Below are 21,373 nucleotides of genomic sequence, written 5' to 3' on the forward strand. Positions count from 1 at the left end.
GCTTGTTTTGAAATAAAACTGAGCCAGGCAACGATATGCACACCAATGACCACTGATTCCCTCAGTCTTTCATACTGAATGACAAAATTTTTTAAAGACCAATACCGCACATGTGCTACCGATGAGCCACTCTATGGTTTCACTGGCATTGATGAATTCTAAGGATGCAAAACACTAATTAAAAAGACAAGACTGGGGCGCCTGGGTGGCGCAGTCGGTTAAGCGTCCGACTTCAGCCAGGTCACGATCTCGCGGTCCGTGAGTTCGAGCCCCGCGTCGGGCTCTGGGCTGATGGCTCGGAGCCTGGAGCCTGTTTCCGATTCTGTGTCTCCCTCTCTCTCTGCCCCTCCCCCGTTCATGCTCTGTCTCTCTCTGTCCCAAAAATAAATAAATGTTGAAAAAAAAAAATTAAAAAAAAATAAATAAAAAGACAAGACTATTTTTGGAAAAAGTTTGTAGAGGTACCTGAATGTTTTTTGAGGACTCTTGCCAATTCTTCAATAGTTCTTACACAGTCCAACCCCTGCAACAAAAAGTGCACATACTGAATCGAAAATGGAAGACAGGTTCCTAACCTGGTAACAAATAGTTTCCATTACCTTTAGAAATAATAAGTTCAACCCATCTATATAGATTTTTTTCTCGTTTAGGCAAGCCTTGGTCAGTATTCATAGGAAATATCCTGAGGATACAAAAGGTCCCTGCAGCCCTCACTTACTAATTGTACAACAAAGGCTGAAATCAGAGCACCTGGAAAAGTCTGAACCATGAGGACCTCCATTTCCCCTTCTCTGTAACCATGTTACTCAGAAGTACCCTCTGTGCCAGAATAAGTAAGAGGGAGCTTCTGTGGCCCCTCTTATTCATTCTGGATGGACTTTCATTATCTTTCAATTACAAGAACTGCTGTGGAAAGTAATGAAGCTTAGATGCTCTCTCCACAGGACGAGGCGAATCAAGGTCATGTAGCAAATACCAATGTTTCAAATAAATCATACTTAATAACAGCGGGTCGACATTTTACAACATAAGCCCTTTTGATGGTTATACACATCGCAGAACATATTTGGAATTTTACTTCAGAAATGCCCGCAAAGCTAGTTTAATAAGCCATGTAAAAATTCATTATTGATGATGTGCAATAAGGTAATTCCACATATCGGACCCAACCTTGTTTATCCTCTTCACTCACCAAACTCAGGGTAGGTAACTTTTGGCTATTTTCCCCAAATCAGATACATCCTCAAAAGACAAAGACTTGAAAATAAGGAAAAACATAAAAAAGACCTTGAGTGACAGCAGCATCACTCATTTGGATATACAGCATTTGGACTGTTGTGAAAAATAAAAAAAGAAAGGGACTTAGCACTTCTTAGACTTTATACCTTTATGCAGGATTTCATATCTGTCAGGGGCCAGCAAACCTTTTCTGCTTTGCAAATCATACGACTCTGTTGCAAGTACTTGACTCGGTAGTTATCAAGTAAAAGCAGAAGCCGTAACTGCGTCACAAGTGAAGGGGTGTGACTGTGTTCTAATGAACCTGTACTGACAAAATATGCCCGTGGCTGGGTTTAGCCCGTGGGCCCTAGTCTGCGGACTCCTGACAGGCGTGATCCAAGCTGATGTGCACAACAATCTCTGGGGGCAAGAGGAACAGAAATGATCCTTTTCATTTTCTAGGTTTATCAACCAAAGACCACATGTTTAGGAACTCATGAAACCAAGTCTGTCTTGAATCTGGGTCTCTGAACTGTAAGTTTAGCACTCTTATCATCGAATCCCATTTGACTGCCTGCTAAAAACCATCTCAGAAAACCACACTGTCTGCCTCCTCAAAACTTTTCAAGAAGTCTTATATGGGGTGTGTGTGGCAAAGTCAGCCTCTGGGCTACGCCAGGGGGACCCTGCGGGGGCTGGTTTGGCTTTGTCACGTTCCCACAGGTCACTTCCAAAGGCACTTTGTACCGTGGGTGGAAAAGACAAGCTTCGGTGCTCCTCAGGTTTACCTCTAAGCTTCTTAAGTATCTGACCAGAGAGACTGTGCCACATGGCATGCTCCGTATGGTATGCTCTGGTAGATGTGGAAAATACCAAGATGTCCTGTCAGTCAAGATGGTCAAATCACACTGCTGCAGCAGATTTGAGTTTTACGTGGTCACCATACCTCCGCGGTTTCAAGCCCGTTAATTGTCATGCAGACGTCAAGGTCACTCTGTTTGAACCCAAATCCATTTTTGGAGGAGCCAAACAAGCTCAATTTAGTTCCTGTTGGGGATAGACGAAAAGTGATAACTAATTACCTGAGTACATTTAATGTTCTGATCAAAACGGCTCTCACATGGATCAAAAATACCCATCTGTTAACTATCCTCATTATAATGTCGTATTTATGACAAACTACTTTCTCTCAAAATTTACTTTAAACAAATACAATGTGTATATGGTGTGAAAGACCACCAAGTGCCACTTTTTTCTTAAATTGCAAGGACATTTCAAGGAAAATGTGGATCACACCAGTATATTTAGTAATGTAAGCTTACTGCTCTCTAAATATTCACTTTTTGGAATATTTTCCAAAGTCTGGAGGTGCAAACTTTGACTTCAAACATAACACGAAATGAAATTTCACTTGTGGTGTCTGCTAACAGAAATCCCACACTGCTGCTGTCCTCTCCCGTCGGTAAAGCAGCAGAGCAAAGAGCATCCAAAGTACATCACAAAGTAACCACAGCCCTGTCCCCACCGTCCCCGCAAAACTACTTTCTCGTTCTCAAAGTTAATGTGCTTGTAACACATGTGCTCGTTCTGAAGGAAGGTCATGCTACCTTTCTTTTCTTTAAAAATTTTTCTTAACATTTATTCATTTTTGAGAGTGACAGAGACAGAGCATGAGCGGGGGAGGGGCAGAGAGAGAGGGAGACACAGAATCCGAAGCAGGCTCCAGGCTCCAAGCTGTCAGCACAGGGCCCGACGCGGGGCTTGAACTCACAGACTGCGAGATCGTGACCTGAGCGGAAGTCGGACGCTTAACTGACTGAGCCACCCAGGCGCCCCTTTTTTTTTTTTTTAATTTTTTTTAACATTTATTCATTTTTGAGACATCTTTCTTTTCTTAAAGGTTAAAAAGTTATTTACCTGGAAACTCCTGTCTTATGAAACTTTCTAGGTTTTGCCGAATATGTTCACGAGCCTGATCTTCCAAAATAGTTGGAGAAAAATCCTCTGTTTAAAATAGAAAACATTCAGAAACAAAGATTGTTCACATTCTTTGCGGGGGGGGGGGGGGAGGGGGAGGAGGGGAAGATCACACTTTTTATAAAACGAAATCTAGCAAGTTAAAAAGAAAGCCCTAAATTTCGAGCATCTTCTTGGTAGACATCATTAGTAATATACAATAGAGTCTGTCTTTCTTTGAAAAACTTCTGCCCCCAGGAACTGCTCCTGAAATAGAAACAAATCTGAGTAGCGGTTCTGCTACTAGATTTCAGAGACCCCAGGGGTCTATAAAGGTGGTCTTCAGGCAACTCTGCCAAGGTGTGAACACAAACCTTTATGAGCATGTGCATATGTTTCTGAGGGGAACCTAGTTTTCCTTTCATAGCTTATCACCTCCAAAAAGGTTTGCAGAACACTAACTCACTGGCTAAGAACAACTGTCTTCTGGCAGGGACACCTCAGGACGGAGAGCGGAGCGCTGTGAGGCGTCAGGCTCATCTCAAGTCGCCTGCCTCTCCTTTAAATGTTTTTCCTTTGTGGAACTTTAACCCTCTGTATACCAATGCTTCCCCACACTGGTGTTCCTCACAGGGCTGTTAGGGAGCTATTAATTAGTGTTAATTAAAAAGTATATTATGCCCACATTTTGGGAATATTTCAATAAAGAGTTAAACAGGTTTTTTACTAGAACATTTCTCAGAAGCCAATATGATGCTAATATGCCCTGTAAATCTCTTGCCCCAACCCCAACACCCCCAGCCTCCGCTGAGGGTAGACGCATTCCCTCCTTGACCTGTGGAACTATTTTATTTTAAGTGCGGGGCTTGAGCTCACGACCCTGAGATCATGACATGAGCTCATATCAAGAGTCTGATGCTTAACCTACTGAACCACCCAGGCACCAACTGTCACGAAATACTAATAACTGCTTAGAAAAACAGTCCAAGGAACACCAGTTGGGAATGCTAGTACTCCAACAGCAAGGCTTAAAAGGTCCTCCCTCTCCCCGTTTTTCCTGCAACAATTATTTACTATGCATCTCAGCCAGAATAGGCATTACACACAGAGCTCCATGGACACGGGGGAAAATGGGACAGACTTGGTCCCAGTGATGGAGCTAACAGGTTAGTGAGTCAGAGGACTCTTGGGGCAAATGCCAATGCGACATTCTGACAAATGAAAAGAAGTGTTAGTAACTTACTGTAACACTGGATGCAAACTTGATCTAAGATATTTGAAAATTTGGATGTCAGTGGCGGCAAAGGTTCCAGCTGAATTCTTTTGAAGTCTTCGGGACAGTCCTTCTTGAGATGACCTTCTCGTTTGCATAAACTGCACACGACTGTAGGAGACTATGGGAAGGTGGCAAAGCAAACCAAGACTTTGTTTACAACTCTATTTGCCAACTAAAGGGGTTCTGAATCATTTTCTCAAAAGCCCCACAGCCTACTCTGACTTCCCAAAGGAACAAAAATAACGTGCAACCGCTGCAAACTACTTGAGATGGGGACATCTTCTGGGATACTCAGGAGTAAAAGGGAGTTATTTCCACTCCCGACAGCATTCCCTACGGCCTATGCAAATTCCCAGGGGTCTAAGGAGGGCAGGACATGGAGCGGTTGTACCGGAGTGGAAGACGAACTCCTGACTACCACCCGGACAGGGCACAGCTCTGTTCTAGTCCACAAATTTAAAATTACATGCACTAAAAAACCATTAACGTCTCTTAGTTCGAGGAGTGGCACGGATTACCTTGCCTTTGGTGAAGATGAGTTTACTAAATTCATAGAAGAAATCAGACTGATCTGCAGTGCAACTTTCCTCACATGCATTTTCTTCTTTAAGACTGATTTTATTCAATTCCATTAGTAGAGCCCCGTCCACATGTTTTCCATCTTCTTTCAGGTCTTTATACTTAGCGGATCCGCCTAATTCATCGTCCTCCTCAGACAGGGCGTCCTCGTCCCCTGATCCTGTGTACGGATTTTCTAACTCATCTTCATTTGCCAAGTCGTCCTCATCTTCCCTCCGGGGAATGGACAGCCTGGGTTCTTCATCGTCCTCCTCTTCCTCTTCCTCCTCCTCCTCCTCCTCATCGGAATGAATGATTCTTGACACGTGACCCTGTCTTGAAGGGGCAAAGTGGCCTAGAGCATCTTCCAGCTCATCAGGACCTTCTACGCCTTCTTCATCAACATCAGCCTTGTCCTCTGAAGTGACGAATCCATCACACTCGTTGGCCGTAGGACTGTGGAAGTCTTCTACATCCAAAGTGTTATCTGTCTCCTTATTTTGTGTGCCGCCACGGAGGACAAGCTCTCCACGTCTGCTACTGCTTGGCCCTTGATCATCGGCAGGCAAAGGATGCTTGCTCTCGCTCCCAGCTTTACTTCCCGCTGCTTGACGGTGTGCTTTAACATCCTCACAACCATCACAACCGGCCCCTGTCCTGATACGGCTGGAGTTTTCCAGGTGGATGCTGACATGTGCGTGCCCCATTTCCTCTGTTGGGGGGCCTCCAAAGCTTTCAGCAGTCTCTGTAAGTGGCTGTACCTGGCAGGTGTTTGCACCTGAACTGGCAGCACCTGGCTCTTGAGCCAAAGCTGAGCTTTTGAGTTCATCACCTTTTGCTCGTGCCCCCATGTTTGCTACTTCTTTAGGGTGTTCGGAAATACGTGTGACAGTATTCAGAGGCTTTGGAAGGCTGGGTTTTGTAATTTTGTGTGGAAGAGCAAAATACTTATATGTTGTCCTTAAACAATGAAGTATATATTCAAACACGGGCTGATTATTTAGAGTCCTTGCCACATTTCTTTTAACAGAGTAGGGATCTGTAACGAGAAGAAAAAAAAACAAAAACCCACCACTTCATACGTTTCCATTTCACATTTTAAAAATTAGCCTGCTGTAGACAAGACAACAAACACACACTACTAGAATTTAGCGTGAATCTTGTATGCGTTTTACCAAATTGGGGGTGGGATGTGGTTTCAGAACAAAAAGAAATGTTTTCTTAAACATCTGCTCTATGAAGAGAACCCATTCTGCTGAGAACCAGTACCCCTTCCCTAGTCTGTTCTGTGACTGTGGAGGTAAAAAAGGTGTCATCAGTGTGGCTCTCGCGCCCTGGGGAAGGGAGGTCTTCCCGCCAGGCTCTGCTGAGTGCTCTGCCTCCCCACTCAGCCAGGCCCTGTGGTGTGTAGAGCTTACCTCCACTCTTCTGCCCTGGGATGCCCCATCACTGAACTGGCTGGACTGAATTCAGGGGCGAGAGGGAGGCACCAGGAGGAGACACCACTTCTCTCAATCTTTTCTCCTCCCCTAGAACTCCAGCAGGTTAGGCAATTGGCCAGAAGAGCTGAGCCAGAGAAACTGCAGGGGAGGGTTTAAAAATGTGAGATCCCCATGACTGCACACAGAATTTATGCAAAATGCAAAATGCAAAAAAAAAAAAAAACAAAAAACAAAAAACAAAAACCCTCTTATGCAATATAAAAGCTTGAAAAAAATCAAGCAAAAATACGAGAATTCCATTTAGGAGGTTCTTTAAATTATCTGAAGGAGGAGAACTAAGATTTCTAGAGGGTTTTCAACCTCCTGATTTTGCAAAGCTGAGAAGAGCTCGTCCATTTAATGTAGTCTACAGGGCACATCAGCGACTCTTTCATACAATGGTTTTAGTTAAATGAGCCTTCACTAGAAAAAGTGTTTTCAGGAATAAGTTCCAAATGCTATTGTAGATATTCCAAAAATAACTAGCCTCTCGCTATGAAGAGGAATCCAACCAAGAATTATTTTTCATGAGGGAAAGTATTTTCTCATCTTAAACATCTAAACAACATCAACAACCCATGAAAGGGCTGAATCTAAAAATCCAGCAATGAGAACAGCAGAGAGGAAAGGAGGATTCACACATCACCAGGGGAAAAAACTTTTTTTTGCGTTTAGGTTGGTAAGCAATTTACAAAGAAAGCGAGGACTCGCCCAGCCACTGTTTAGCTATTTTTTAACTAAGACATTTTATTGCAGTGCATAAAAAACCCAGAAAGAACAGTCTGGTCCCTTGGAATGACCACGGTAACACATGCCAGAGTCTAACTGTTTATTTCGCTGTTGGGGTCAGGCCTATGTTACACGTGGGAGCTGAAAGGAGAATGAAATACAAAGCATGCGGTTAGACTGGTACCTTAAAAGGAAAGGAAATTTAAGAGAAACATTCTGAGATACCTTCAATGGCAATGCGCTTTTTGGGCCAATCCTTGGATTCACGAGACACTGATTCTTTGACACGGATACTTATCACTAAATCAGCCAAATTAAATTCTAATGCATAGAATCGAAGCATTTCCACCCAGAGCTGCCCAACTGGTACTGACGGCTGGTGCTTGAAATCAAATATTAATGATACCTAGAACAGTAAAGAGAAAACACACAGGTAGTTCCGAAGTCAGCACAATCTGAGAAACTCGAGATCATTCAAGCAAATTACAAAAACTCTGAAAAACCATAGCAAACATAGGAATGTGACAATCCATCTGGGTAAATTGCATCTAGGTTCTATTTTGTTTGTGGCAAATACTGCACTCCTGGGATGAGAGCAGGTTAAAATCTAACCATCATCACAGGGGCGGGCGGGCACTTATAGGTAGCCAGGTGGCTGGCACTCCTAATTTTGAAGCCTTAGGTTCGAGGGTCTCAGCACAGAGATCTCCCGGGTGCTGCCGCTGAAGGGCACCTTTACACTCACGCACACTAAAATGGGCGGCAGGTTAAGGGTGTAGAGCAAAAGGCAAAAGACTCCCTTCCTTTGCTCTGAGAAGCTATGCCAGGGGCAACTGATCTTCAAGTTAAAAAACTTTTTGTCTTTTTCTAAGTTTATTTAAGTAATCTCTACGCCCACCATGGGGCTCGAACTCATGACCCTGAGACCAAGAGTCGCATACTCTTATGAATGAGCCAGCCAGGGGCACCAGAGTCAAAGAACTCTTGGTTTCAGAAATTGACGTCAGTTTTACATTGACAGGCTCTCGACAAATTGGAACATACTGTGATGGGATGTACTGGAAGGTGCATAGGACCTAGAATAGGGGGGGAAAAAAGAGTCCAAATATTGACTCTGCCACTTCTCTTTTAACTGCTCCCTGACTTAGCGTCTTCACTCTCAGCTGACACGACAGCACAGTGGCTAAAACTGCCTTTGCCACGGGACTTTTAAGTTTGAAATCCAACTCTGCCATATACTGGCTGTGTAGGATCCTGGCCAAGCTATAGGCAGTCTAAGCCTCAGTTTCCTCATCTGAACAATTGGGATTACAGTACCCACCTCAGAGGGTTGTTGGGAGGACTGAGTGAGAGAATGTCTGTAAAGAGCTTAGCACAGTGCCTGGCACACATGTTCAAAAAATGGTCGCTATCATTATCTGCAGAGTAGGGACGGTACCACCTATAACACAGGACAGTTATGAGGATTAAATGAGAGACAAGGGAAAGCATCTGGCACATTCGGTTGCTCTCTGTATTTTTTCACTTAGGTATATAGGCTTTTAAGTACAAGGAATCCACTTATCACTGAAACATGATGTCACAACCGTAAGGTGCTCTTGAGAGGTAATCTAGTTCAGTCCCCGGATGTTAGGAGAGAAAATGGAAGCCCAGAGTTGACGTGACTTGTCAAAGGTCCCGCTGCTTGTCAGTGGCAGCACGAGCAGTGTCTCAATCCCAGGACAGGGCTCTTTCATCACACCATACAATCAATCTCGACCCTATCTAGGTCTCCATTTCTGAAGTGGCAGCAGGATTAATCTCTCCACACGACACAAAGATGTAAAGATCAAGTATTTACTTCTGCTCACAGCAACAGCTTTTCCTTCTGAGGTATACAAATTTGTCTCCCATCCCACTTTATTATACTGAGGATCAAAACAAGTGGTATGGTATTTTATTAGCCACTAAATCCTGACCACAAACATTCTGTCAAATAAGATCAGGTCATCGGGTAGATGTACAAAGCAGAAGTGACTGAAAATGGAAGTTGTCCATGTCCAAACACTGTGGTTGAGGACACGAAGAAAACCCCTAGAAATTGAAAGCCTCATGAAATTTCACCGCTTTATCCATAAGCCTTATTCAGCATCACTAAGGGCTTTTAAGCCTCTCACCAAAATGACTTGAGGATACCACACGGAACTTAAGAGACCTTTGATAGCTCTACATTAGTGGTACTTAAGCTGTTTTTCGTTATTGTTTTTATTCTTTTAAAGTAGGGAACACTTTCTTCCCCCCCCCCAAAAAAAAGAAAGAGAAAAGAATGGCAGCTAACATTTACTGTGTGCTTACCACATGCTTGGCACTGAGTTAAGCATTCCATGAGTCAGTGACCCTCTGAGAGGGTACCAATATCATTTCCAGTTTTAGGTGAGGAAACTGGGGCACAGGAAGATTAAGTCACTTGCCCAAGGACACACAGCTAGGAAGTGCGAGAGCTGGGATACGGATTCACATATTCTGGCTCCACGGCCTCTACTCTTATCCACTCCTGGAACCCCAAACAGGACACAGAAAAAAAGTGGGGGTGTTCTGGTGGTGGCAGAGGTTGAGTGGCACAGCCTCCCTTCTCTCTCCAATGCTCAAGGATTCTAGAAAACACAACGGGAGAATCTACCACTCACCACTATCTCCTCATTTTAGGCACAGACCAGAGGAGTGACCTGACTTGTTTGTGTGTAGCTAGGGTTCGAATCCTGGTCTCAGAAGTATTTTGTGGGTATTGCTGCCATTTCATCCCATAAGGTTATGGAGAAAGGCATGAGGTCAGGGACTGTCCACCAATTTGGGGCAGATTCCTATCATTTCTAAAATAATTACAATGCTCAGATTTTTATTTGAAATTAAAATTTTTTTTTTCAACGTTTATTCATTATTGAGAGGTAAAGGCTGAGCATGAGCAGGGGAGGGGCAGAGAGAGGAGGAGACACAGAATCCGAAGCAGGCTCCAGGCTCTGAGCTGTCAGCACAGAACCCGATGAGGGGCTCAAACCCGAAAACCGTGAGATCATGACCTGAGCCGAAGTCGGACGTCCAACCGACTGAGCCACCCAGGCACCCCTGAAATGTAAATGGCAATTCCTTCCCTGTGCATATATTTCCTTGCCAACCTCTAATGGTATGGATGAGGACGTGAAAATACATCATACCAAATACTTACTCGCTGTGATTTTAGTACCTTTGAGGTCAACGAACTTTTCACATATTTAAAACTCTTAATACCATCTAAGACATAAGCTCTTTGAGGATAGACAGGGGTTGATCTCTGAATTCTCAGTAACCCTCACAGGACCTGGCACACAGAAGACACTACAGAAATAACTGTATCTGATGATCTGCGTTTTACCTTTTGTCTTTATTTGTCTAGTTGAAGGACCGGACAGACTAGAAAATGAAACATCCACGAAAGAGTTAAGATAGGTAAAGACAGAAAGGAGGCCTGATTAAGTCACAGAGTCCACAATGAACAATGAAATCAAATAGAAATTGTACAATTAAAAATGAGAAAGAGAACAGACCTGTCCCCTCTTAACAGGCACTTCTCTTGGTGCCTCGTGTTCTGCTGTTTCCGCATCTCCGGCAGCATTGTCAGCGTACTCCCAAACCACGGTGTCTTCCTGAACGTCTTTAAGGTTGAAATTTCCTAGTTTGTTCAACGAGAACCCTTCAATCTAGGAAAAATTAGACACACGCTATTATTATAAGGTAGAAAGGATTCGATATCGACCAGAGCATTATTAATCCTGGAAGAAATGGAAACACACTTCTAGCTCACAGAAAATAGAAAAGCGGGGCAGGGGGAGGGGGTGGGAGCCTGGGTGGCTCAGTCGGTTGAGCGTCTGACTTTGGCTCAGGTCACGATCTCATGGTTTGTGAGTTCAAGCCCCGCGTTGGGCTGTGTGCTGACAGCTCAGAGCCTGGAGCCTGCATTTTGTGTCTCCCTCGCCCTCTGCCCCTCCCCCGCTCACGCTCTGTGCCTCTCTCTCAAAAGTAAACATTAAAAAAATTTTTTTAATTAAAAAAAAAAGAAAAAGGTATCGTTTCTGGAATACCTCCAAGACATCTGTTAATTTGAAAATACTTTTTAAACTAAAAACCAAGGTTTTAATTGGCAAAAGAAATGGTGACTTTGTGAAATAATTTTTTAGTGAAGAGTCTGGGAGAAGGTAACATGGCTTAGGCCTAGAGCCATGGGTTCTGGAGTAAAACTGCCCAGGCCCTGACCTCAGCTCCCTCCTGGAGCTGTGAGACTTCCAGTCAGTGCTTGCTTTCTTCCCGTCGCAGGTTTTTGTAAAAACGGGTCGCAGGAGAACTTTCTTTATGGGATAGTTGTGACGTGAAATAATGTACATAAATCACTGACACAGGCCACAGCACGCAGTGAATACTCAATGTAAGAAACTGTTTCTATCGATGTTGTTGGAATGCAAATGGCTAAAGAAAACAGTTTGGGCTTAAAAGTTCCAAGAAATTTGGAACAAAGTTGAACAGCTTTCTTTATTGTAAAACGGGACTGATCATAGCCTTTAAACAGGTGCGTGTAGGGGGCACCTAGGTGGTTAAGTGACCGACTCTTGATTTCGGCTCAGGTCATTATCTCGCGGCTTGTGGGTTCGAGCCCCGCATCAGGCTCTGTGCTGACAGATCAGAGTCTGGAGCCTGCTTCTGATCTGTGTCTCCCTTTCTCTCTGCCTCTCTCCACTCTCCCTCTCTCTCAAGAATAAATATTAAAAACATTTTTTTAAAAGTGCCATTAATTTTGGAAAATTTCAGTCATCATTATCCCCAATTATTTCTTCTGTTCCTTTCTCTTCTCCTTCTGATACTCTCGTAATATATATATATATCACAACTCCTGGTAATTGTCCTGCAGTTCTTTGATAGTCTGCTCTGGTTTTGTTTTTTGATCTTTGCTTTTCAGTTTGGGAAGCTTCTACTGAATGAAGCGCACTGATTCTTTGCCCATCTGTGTCCAAGCTACTGATGAACCCACTGAAGGCATTCTTTATTTCTGTTACATATTTTATTTGTAGCACTTCCTTTTGATTCTTAGGGCTCCCATCTATCTCTCCACTTCTATTACCCAGCTGTTCTTGCACGTCACCCATTTTTTCTGTCCGAGCCCTTAGCATTTTAATCTAAGTTATTTTAATTTACCAGTTGCATAATTCCAATGCTTGCTCTGACTCTTTAAAAGGGACAGAGACAGGCCTTTAGTGTGAAGGTTTTTTTTTTTTTTTAGTTATTTTTTTTTATTTTGAGAGAGAGAGAATCCCAGGTAGGCTCCATGCTCTCAGCACAGAGCCCAGCTTGGGGCTCAATCCCATAACCTAAGCCCAAATCAAGAGTCAGACGCTTAACCAACTGAGCCACCTAGGCACCCCAAGTGTGAGGTTTTATTTTGCTAGGAGTTAGGCTATGTGTTTGTTGTAGCTGTAGATGTCAAGAGGCTAAAACTTCATCTGGTGTCCTTGTTTTTGTCTCCCCTGTTGTCTTTGGGTTTCCTAACAGATTTCTTCTGAAACGAGGTGTTTCTGTTATAATCCCATTTTATGCAGGAGCCCTAATGATGTGGTGGTAAGGTCTGGGGGGAGGGGAAGCATTCTATATAGTCCTATGATCAGGTCTCAGTCTTTTAGTGACTGAGACCCTCCCCCTGCCTTCCCCCAGGTAAGAAGACAGGAAAGGTCAGGAAAGGGGCTGGAGTTAGGTACTCTCCTTTCCTCCAGGTCAGTTAAGCCCTGGTTAAAAGTTTCCCTTGAAGGCAAGCTTGTTTAGAAGAACAGAATGCTCTGGGCATACTTTAAAATTGCGACTTTTTCTCTCACTCGGCCAAAGCACGAGGGGATTTTTCTTGGATCTTCACCCTGAGAAGCTGGTGGGGGTTCCTGGAAGTAAAACCTGTGAAATTGTTGGGGGTCCCCTAAGACTGGGGCTCCCTGTTATTTTTCACGCTCAAGCTTGTCCATACTGAGCCTCCAGAGCCATAGTCTAAGCCTTCCTACCCTGGTATAGGCTCCGTTCCTGGCCTCCTGCTCTGATAAGTTATAATTTGCTCTATTTGCCTGTCTCTCCAATTTTTTGGGCAATGGTTTTCCCTGTGACCTCAATTCTCTGATGGATCTAAGAAGAGCTGTTGATTTTCACTTTGTTTAGGTTTTTTTTTGTTTTTTTTCCCCCTTTTTTCTGAGTATAGAGTGATGACATCCAAGCTTGTTAATCCAACAGACTGGACCGGTTCAGAAGTTAGAGACGAGTTGATTTTATACACAGAGTTAAGGGTTCCACTTCTAATATCTTTCCCTTCTGGGTTCTTCCCCTTTATCTGGTAGCCCTAATTCCTCTTGCCAGAAAGGGGACTGGTTTTTCTCGCAGAGCTGCCTTTAGGGGTAAAGCCACAGAAAAAACGGACACTCGCTCTGTGTTGGCCACCTGCTCCAAGGTCTGACTTCTCTCCAAAGTCGGCTTGCACTTGTTCAGTCTCCAGAGCGTTCGCGTTGTTGGTTTTTTTTTTTTTGGCATTTTGTTGAGAATTTATAGCTGTTACTTATACACGGATCACTTGCTTAGGAGTTCATGCCTCCATTTCATAAGTAGAACCTGACTTCCTATTGAGGGAGAAAAGGACTACATTTGTTCTCCTACTTTGTTTTAGGAGCTTTACATTCATGGTCTCATTTCAGAATTTTGCAGATAAGGACTCCGAGGCTCGGAGAAAATAAATTGCTGGAGGTCACAGGGATATGTATGAATAACAAGAGCTGGAGGAATTGTAGGGCTATCAAACTTTAAACTACTCTTCTTTCCATTACATTCGTTACCTGGCATCCTTCATGTGTAAAGGACTGTTTGCTAAAGGCTAAGCCTATATAGCCCAAAACAAGACAGATCCCAAACAATATTTACTAGAAGACTAATAAGATATTATTGTAGTGGACAAAAGATGATGAGCAGACAAGGTTAAACCTATTCATCCGTCATTATTCACTATGATTTCAACTTTTAGTCAAATCAAGGTCTACTAACAATACATGGAAGTTAAGAGGTCAGCGAGGACAGCCCCCAACATGGAAGAGGTCTGCATAGGTTGGGAGAGAATGGCTGAAGAATTTCTGAGGAGACAGATTAGGGCACAGAGGTAGGATATTCTAAACTTCTTCATGGAGAATTTTGTCTTATTCATCTGTGTATTCCCTTCAGGGCCAAATACAATGACAAACCTACATGGTGTTTTAAAGACTGTGAAGGAATCAACAGTTTAGATACTTTCATCCACATAATTTAGAAATCTTCAATGGATTTTCTACAAAAATAATGATGTAAAATTTCTGGCACCAATAAGGGAGTGAAATTAACTTCTTTACCTTCACTTGCTTTATATTTCTGTGACTCTAGCAGAAGCTTCTAGCATTGGTAAGACTCTAGTACTGGCAATTGACTAGCTTAAAACATTGAAAACTGCAGATCATTTTGGTTCAAGCAGTAGAGTGTGCCTTATTTGATCCATAGAATTCAATCCATGTTTGACCACCACATACCTGTTTCTCTCATTAAATCTTAAATGAACAAATGCTATAATCACAATCAAATTCAGTGTCACCATAGAGAATTTCCAGTATCACTGCCTAGGATGTAATATACTGGCCACAGAAAAGGGTATATTGATACTACTGTAGTCTTAAGTAAATCCTTAGGAGAACCCCCTTACCAGAATAGAAACATCCTTTTTCCTGCATCCTCACAGCAGTGACAGAGGACTACTCAGAGGTGACCAGGACCCAAGGAAAGGCATATCTCACCAAGACAATAGTGAGTATGGGAACCCATACAATGTGCTCTCAAGAGTCTAACTGGTTTGGTTCCATCCTAACGTCCTGTCTCTATTGGACTAACATGAGAGGAAAACTTCAGAGACAGACTCCCCTCTGGGTCTGATGGAAAAGGTTCTTTATCGGCTAAGGGTTGACTGTTCTCTCTTCGCTCCATCAGGAGAGCAGTCTAGCAGACACCCGCTGGGACCATGCATCCTTTCAGTTCAGTACAAGCACAAAGAGAGGGCCCTTCAGGCCACTGGGACACAGAGCCGACTGCGATCCCTCTGCTGGGACCATTTACAAGGGGCTCATTCTGCTTTAGTCTTTGTTCCTAGGACCCAGCAGGTCCTTGCTTAATTCTCAATCTGTTAGGTACAAAGAAAAAACTTTTCCCTATAATCATACAATTTTGCTATGTACCCATAGGTAAGAGCTACTGCCGTAGAACATACTCTCCTTAAATGATGAGAATCCTGGGTACAGTAGGAAGAAAAGTGGTTAAAATACCAAATGTGCCCAAATAAGCTTTTCACCAAGGGGGACTTTTTATACAGTTAAGTGTACATATAAGATGTTCTCAAGATAAACACTTAGGGTTTAAAAGTGAGGTTTCCAAGAGGATGAGAATGGTATCTTGACTTTGAGACGGTTTCTCCTTAAATCCTATTTGAATAAACCAATTCAACCTTAATTTATGCAGGAAAGAGTGGCCACATCACTGAATTCTGAATCATCTTAAACACGAAAATATTATTCAAGTGGTGACAATGCTCTGCATTTTGCAGTACAGCCAGCAATCTCAACTCTTTCCTTTTGTTTCACAGGGAATGGGGAATGCAGAGGGCTGAGAGACTAGAAACAGAAAGTTACAGCAACCAAATGCTTCATGCAGTCTGTCTGGAGGTGATTTGTAAATTCAAGTATCTAGTCATACTCAGAGGAAGTATGTACCAAAGGATACATTTAATTCAGGTTCACATTCTCTTGTTTAAAACCCTTAGGCTCATGTGTGTTTCACAAATCAAGAGGGTTCTCAGTTTAGAGAACTATTGCTACCCCTAGCACAGTATAGGCCAGCATCTTGTAGTCAAATACATTAATATTTCAGCAGTGAGAGGCATGAATGTTCAGACTAGGAGGAAAAATAAATTCATGTCAGTTCTGGTTAGGTTTTTAGATTTTGAAATTATGCGTAAGCAACTGTGGCCCTGTAATAAAATCACTATCAGATATATAAGCAAAAAAATGTTATACCCATGATCCTAGATAAACAGGCAGAAGGGGTTCTTTCCTCTGTTGCAGAAAGAAAATGGCCATCAGGGCGAACACATATGGTGGCAAACCTCCTTCTTCAGGGTGATCTATACTGCAAAGCTACAAATGAGAGAAAAAAGAGTAAACGTTCTTTTCTATCAACGTATCATTTACACAATTTTTTCTAACACCTCTAACTTCGGGACACGTGGGTGGCTCAGTCGCTTGAGTGTCTGACTTTGGCTCAGGTTCTGATCCTGTGGTTCGTGAGTTCGAGCCCCACACTGGACTCGCTGCTGTCGGCACAGGGCCTGCTTCAGATCCCGTCCCCTTCTCTCTGCCCCTCTTTCACTTGCACTGTCTCTCAAAAATAAATAAACATTAAAAAAACCCAACCAAACAAACGTGTAACTTCATTCCTGTGTGTTAGATGGTTTACTTCTCAGAATAGAACACCACAATGACAAAAAATAAAACTTCCTCATACTTTTGAAGCAACCACTTACTGTGGTTGAGTGGCAACTTCAATTTCAAATTTTAATCTCATTAATTAAACTAATATTTGTTATTTCATTTTTTTAAAAACTTTAATTTATTTATTTTGAGAGAAAGAGCATGTGCACATGTGTGCACAAGTTGGGGAGCGGCAAAGAGAGAAAATCCCAAGCAGGCTCCACACTGTCAGCGCAGAGCCAGATGTGGGGCTTGAACTCACCAACCAACCCTGAGATCATGACTTGAGCCAAGATCAACAGTCAGACACTCAGCCAACTGAAACACCCAGGTGCCCGTGTTATTTCATTTTTTGACACCCACGGCAAATCCACTCACTTGGTGAAAACACTTATTTATGAAATCATGGGGTTCCTGGTTGGCTCAGTCAGTTAAGCATCCAACTCTTGACTTCAGCTCAGGGTCATGATCTCACAGCTGGTGAGTTTGAGCCCCAGGCTCTGTGCTGGCAGAGTGGAGTCTGCTTGGGATTCTCTCTCTGCCCCTCCCCCACTCATGCACACGCTCGCTCTCTATCAAAGTAAATAAATATTTTTTAAAAAACCCACTTATTAATGTAATCAAAATGACAGTTCAATCCCAAGTACAAGCCAACTGGCTCTGCTCAGTTTAGTGGTCCCCTCATCTGAAGCTACTGCCTTGAAAATTCACGCATTGGTCAAAAAGATGATTGGGGAGAGAATGTAGGCAAATTCATTAGCACTAACAGGAAAAACAATTTAAGAGCATAGCCTACTTAGGGATGAAGCAGGAAGCAGCTTTCTTTTTTTTTTTTTTTTAATTTTTTTTTTTTTTAACGTTTATTTATTTTTTTGGGACAGAGAGAGACAGAGCATGAACGGGGGAGGGGCAGAGAGAGAGGGAGACACAGAATCAGAAACAGGCTCCAGGCTCTGAGCCATCAGCCCAGAGCCCGACACGGGGCTCGAACTCACGGACCGCGAAATCGTGACCTGGCTGAAGTCGGACGCTTAACCGACTGCGCCACCCAGGCGCCCCAGGAAGCAGCTTTCAAAGGATGGCATATTGTAATTATCAACTCACCCGGTTAAGGGTAAAGCAGTCCCCTGTTTATCCCGGACTGGGGCAACAGGGACTACCTACTGTTACTGTCATATCTTAATTAGTAAAGCTTTGGCTTTTCTCTACAAAGCACCTACCCAGAATCTCAATTTTATAATCATGATGGGACCTTATGTTTTAAGGAAATACTAAATGCTTAATAAATATTGAGATGTCATATTTAAAACATTATAGAAATGTAAGCACGATGAGAGAGTGGCTGCCATTTTTGGAGTCTCTGGGTACATTATTGGAAATGGTATGAGAAGGTTTACCTCAAACTTTCCTGTGCCTAACAATCACCTTGGGAAACTAGTTAGAATGTAAATTCTTGGACCATATCCTCTGGGATTTGACCTATAAATCTGATTTTTAATAAGTACTATAAATCATTTTGATCTTTTGAGCAATACTGTCATAGTGAAATAGAAATACTAAATTTTCCTTTCCGTAGACATTAAAATTTCTGTTCCAATACTCAGATGCCTATTCCCCTCATGTCTATAAATATGCATCCAAACATTTAAGATTAAATTAACCATGCAAAAATCAAAGCATACTGTTTATGCATACATAGTATGTATTTGTGCATTTAAAGAACTCAAACCTACCTTTGCCCAGTACCTAAACGCAATCACCAAAGGAACCAGCTTTGATTCAAGTTTTCCAAGGGCAGTTAAATGGTTTGTTGTCAGACAAGCATTTTCATTTCCTGCACTCACTTTACAAAGAAGACCACTGGTGGGGTAAAGGGTGGGGATGGGAGAGGAAAAGAGAAGGATAAAAAGTGTTATGCAGGTATCAGGTATCTTTTAAACGCTGACAACTAATTTACACTGATAATAAAGATCTTCAAAATGAAAATTAAAAACTTACTAAATCTTTATGGGTTATTTAGGCCATTGCATTAAGAAAAAGGGCAGCTATTCTCTGAGCGAATTTTATTTTCAGAACTAGAACTTTGTATTTTCATATACTAAAACTATTTCTGAGGGGAAATGAAAATAAGGAAAATACTGTAAGATGTTTCAAGTGAGAGTATGGATTCATCTTTGTAAGAATAAAAGAGTGTTTTCCCAAGAGTTGGAGGAATCTGCCTAATGAAGACTCATTACAGCCTACAAACCATCCATTTAACGAGATGATGATGCTTCCAGATGGAGGAAGAGACACACGGGGGAAGTCACACTAATTGTTATTCAGCGCTGCTAAAAATGCTGCTGAAAAGGATGGCAATGTAAGGTGGCTCGATCAAGTAATGATTTGATAAAATTGTTTTATACTGAAACCAAATGGGTCAAGATGCTTCCTCCCTATACTTCCTTTCAAATAATTCTATTCTTCTTAAAATAAAACACCTTTTCCTCCTGCATCAAATGCCAAAAGTATAGAGAGAATGCTAATAGTGAGCCTGTGAAATTAAACACATAAGAAGCCTGTTATTCTAGAAACTGGACATGAAGATAATAAAGTACATGTGCTTCTGGCAAGTTTCTATTTAATATATAAACAGCTTAAAGAAACGGAGACCTTTGCTTTTCTCTGCACACCACCACTGGTACCCTAGCATGGAAGTCTGCGTCAACATCAACAAAAGACTCTGAGGAAAGAAGAAAAAAATATTAAGTAGGTTAATTAAATTTTGTTTAAAAGCAGAACTAGATAAAGTACAAGTTGTGACTTAATCTGTTCAGCCTTTTGAAAGATGATTATGAAACAAAGCTGAGATGACTTGAAAAGGAGAACAGTATTATGTACAATAATCAAGTAATCACATTAACTTAAAACCTTCATTTCGCAAAATTCACGTTTGATTAGAAACGACTACATTACTGGATCAGGACAGGTAAGTGTTATGTGGATCAGGTAATTCGAAATGTGGACAGGACACTGGAAAACAAAATTGCTGCAAAAACTACTAAAATATCTGGGCTCAAAATACATCTTGACTGAAGTAAGAAGAAATGTTTAAATGTTTCAGTCAACCAAAACAAGAAGGATGGGAAAGACTAATTGAGATGAGACAGTTTAATGAGGCCTACAGAGAGCATTAAAAACTCAAAGTCCTAAGCTGGACATTACTCCGGATGACTAGTAACCCTAACCGGGAACAAGTGTTTGCTGAGTTATTAATCAGAGTTGGGTCACATCTGTTTATCGTCTATAAAGTATTAAGTTAAAGAATAAAGCAGATCACACTTTAGTTTTGCCCTCAAGAGTAAATTTTACGTATTTTGCATCTTTTTAGTCTGGGTTTAGGACTCAATCTTTACAAATTGTGACATTATCAGCAAGCTAAAAACTTTACTTACAAAACAGTTATTTTGCATTGTAGAACAATTAGCACGACTCCCAACTAGCTAATAATTCATGGGCATTTGCTTTGGTTTTCTGTTTGGATATTACCCAGAGAAATAATTAAAAGACACATGACTTCCTATTTTCAACATCTGACAAATAAGATATATCTAAATTACAGAGAAAATAAAACAATTAAGAGCAAAATATGGGAAGAGTTTGGCCTTACCACTGTTCTTTAAACATTCTTGAACAAGTAAGAGAACATCTGGCTGAGACATCTAGGAAACAAATCAATGAATACATCACGAATCCATATATACTTCTATTTCACTGAGATAATACACAGTCATCTGAAGTTATCCAAAGACCTTTCCAAATTAGAAAGCACACTGCTACCCAAGTAAAGAAATTAATCATGCTATGTGCACACAAGAGGCATGAGAGATGAGCACCAGATGAGGGCAAGAGACCAGTTACACAGTTAACTCCTGATTAACTCATTCCTGAGGTAATCAGCCTCACAGCAAATCTCAAAGACATGAAACTGTTAATATCACCTCTCCTCTAGAAGACTACTTCAGCCCTGCCTCTCTCCAATCCTTGCTCCGCATAGGAACCAAAACCACTTAACGTCATAAATCAGACCTAGTCATGCCTCTCCTTAAAACTCTCAATGGCTTCTTATTGCCCTTAGGTCACAGTGCAACTTTCCCACAGCCCACAGATGCAGCATGTTGGGCTCTAGTCTATCCTACCTTAATGCTGCTTCTTTCTCTTGGTCCCTCCACCTTGGCTATACAATCATCCCTTCAGCAACTTGAATAGGTCACACTCATACTGATTTAGGGTGTTTGCAAACGCTGCTTCCTCTGCCCCAAACACTTACCCTTTCACTTCTCCACTCTTATTCATCATTTAGAGCCTAGCTTAAATGTTATCACTTCAAAGGGGACCTTCATGACTACTGGATCTACACATCCCTTGTTCTTTTCTGTCACAGAACGTTGTTCCCCTGCATAGCTCTCATTACAATCAACCGTATAGATGTAATTACGTATCTCCTCCACCAGCTATGAGTTCCATGAGGGAGAAATCCTACCTGTTTTGTCCTCTGGAATCTAGTATATTTCCTGGCATACAACATGGACTCAGTGAATATTTGCTAA

The 21,373-nt window shown here is 42.0% G+C and overlaps 1 protein-coding gene across 7 annotated transcripts in view; it reads right to left on the reverse strand.

Moving 5' to 3' along the window:
• The window catches only part of TUT7 (terminal uridylyl transferase 7), a 61,394-nt gene that overhangs the window by 28,844 nt on the left and 11,177 nt on the right, over window positions 1-21,373 (reverse strand). For all 7 annotated transcript variants that reach the window (XM_086685131.1, XM_086685133.1, XM_086685127.1 and 4 more), the window contains exons 7-17: window positions 20,434-20,485; window positions 19,437-19,506; window positions 18,518-18,644; window positions 16,332-16,451; window positions 10,782-10,934; window positions 7,447-7,627; window positions 4,972-6,050; window positions 4,421-4,571; window positions 3,139-3,225; window positions 2,168-2,268; window positions 466-523 (exon numbers count right to left, since the gene is read on the reverse strand). In XM_086685131.1, coding sequence (XP_086541257.1) covers window positions 466-523; window positions 2,168-2,268; window positions 3,139-3,225; window positions 4,421-4,571; window positions 4,972-6,050; window positions 7,447-7,627; window positions 10,782-10,934; window positions 16,332-16,451; window positions 18,518-18,644; window positions 19,437-19,506; window positions 20,434-20,485 — 2,179 coding nt within the window. The remainder of the gene's footprint in view (window positions 1-465; window positions 524-2,167; window positions 2,269-3,138; window positions 3,226-4,420; window positions 4,572-4,971; window positions 6,051-7,446; window positions 7,628-10,781; window positions 10,935-16,331; window positions 16,452-18,517; window positions 18,645-19,436; window positions 19,507-20,433; window positions 20,486-21,373) is intronic.

Source organism: Puma concolor, chromosome D4 (assembly GCF_028749965.1).
Source record: "Puma concolor isolate L17-30 chromosome D4, mPumCon1.1.hap2, whole genome shotgun sequence".
NCBI lineage: Eukaryota > Metazoa > Chordata > Mammalia > Carnivora > Felidae > Puma > Puma concolor.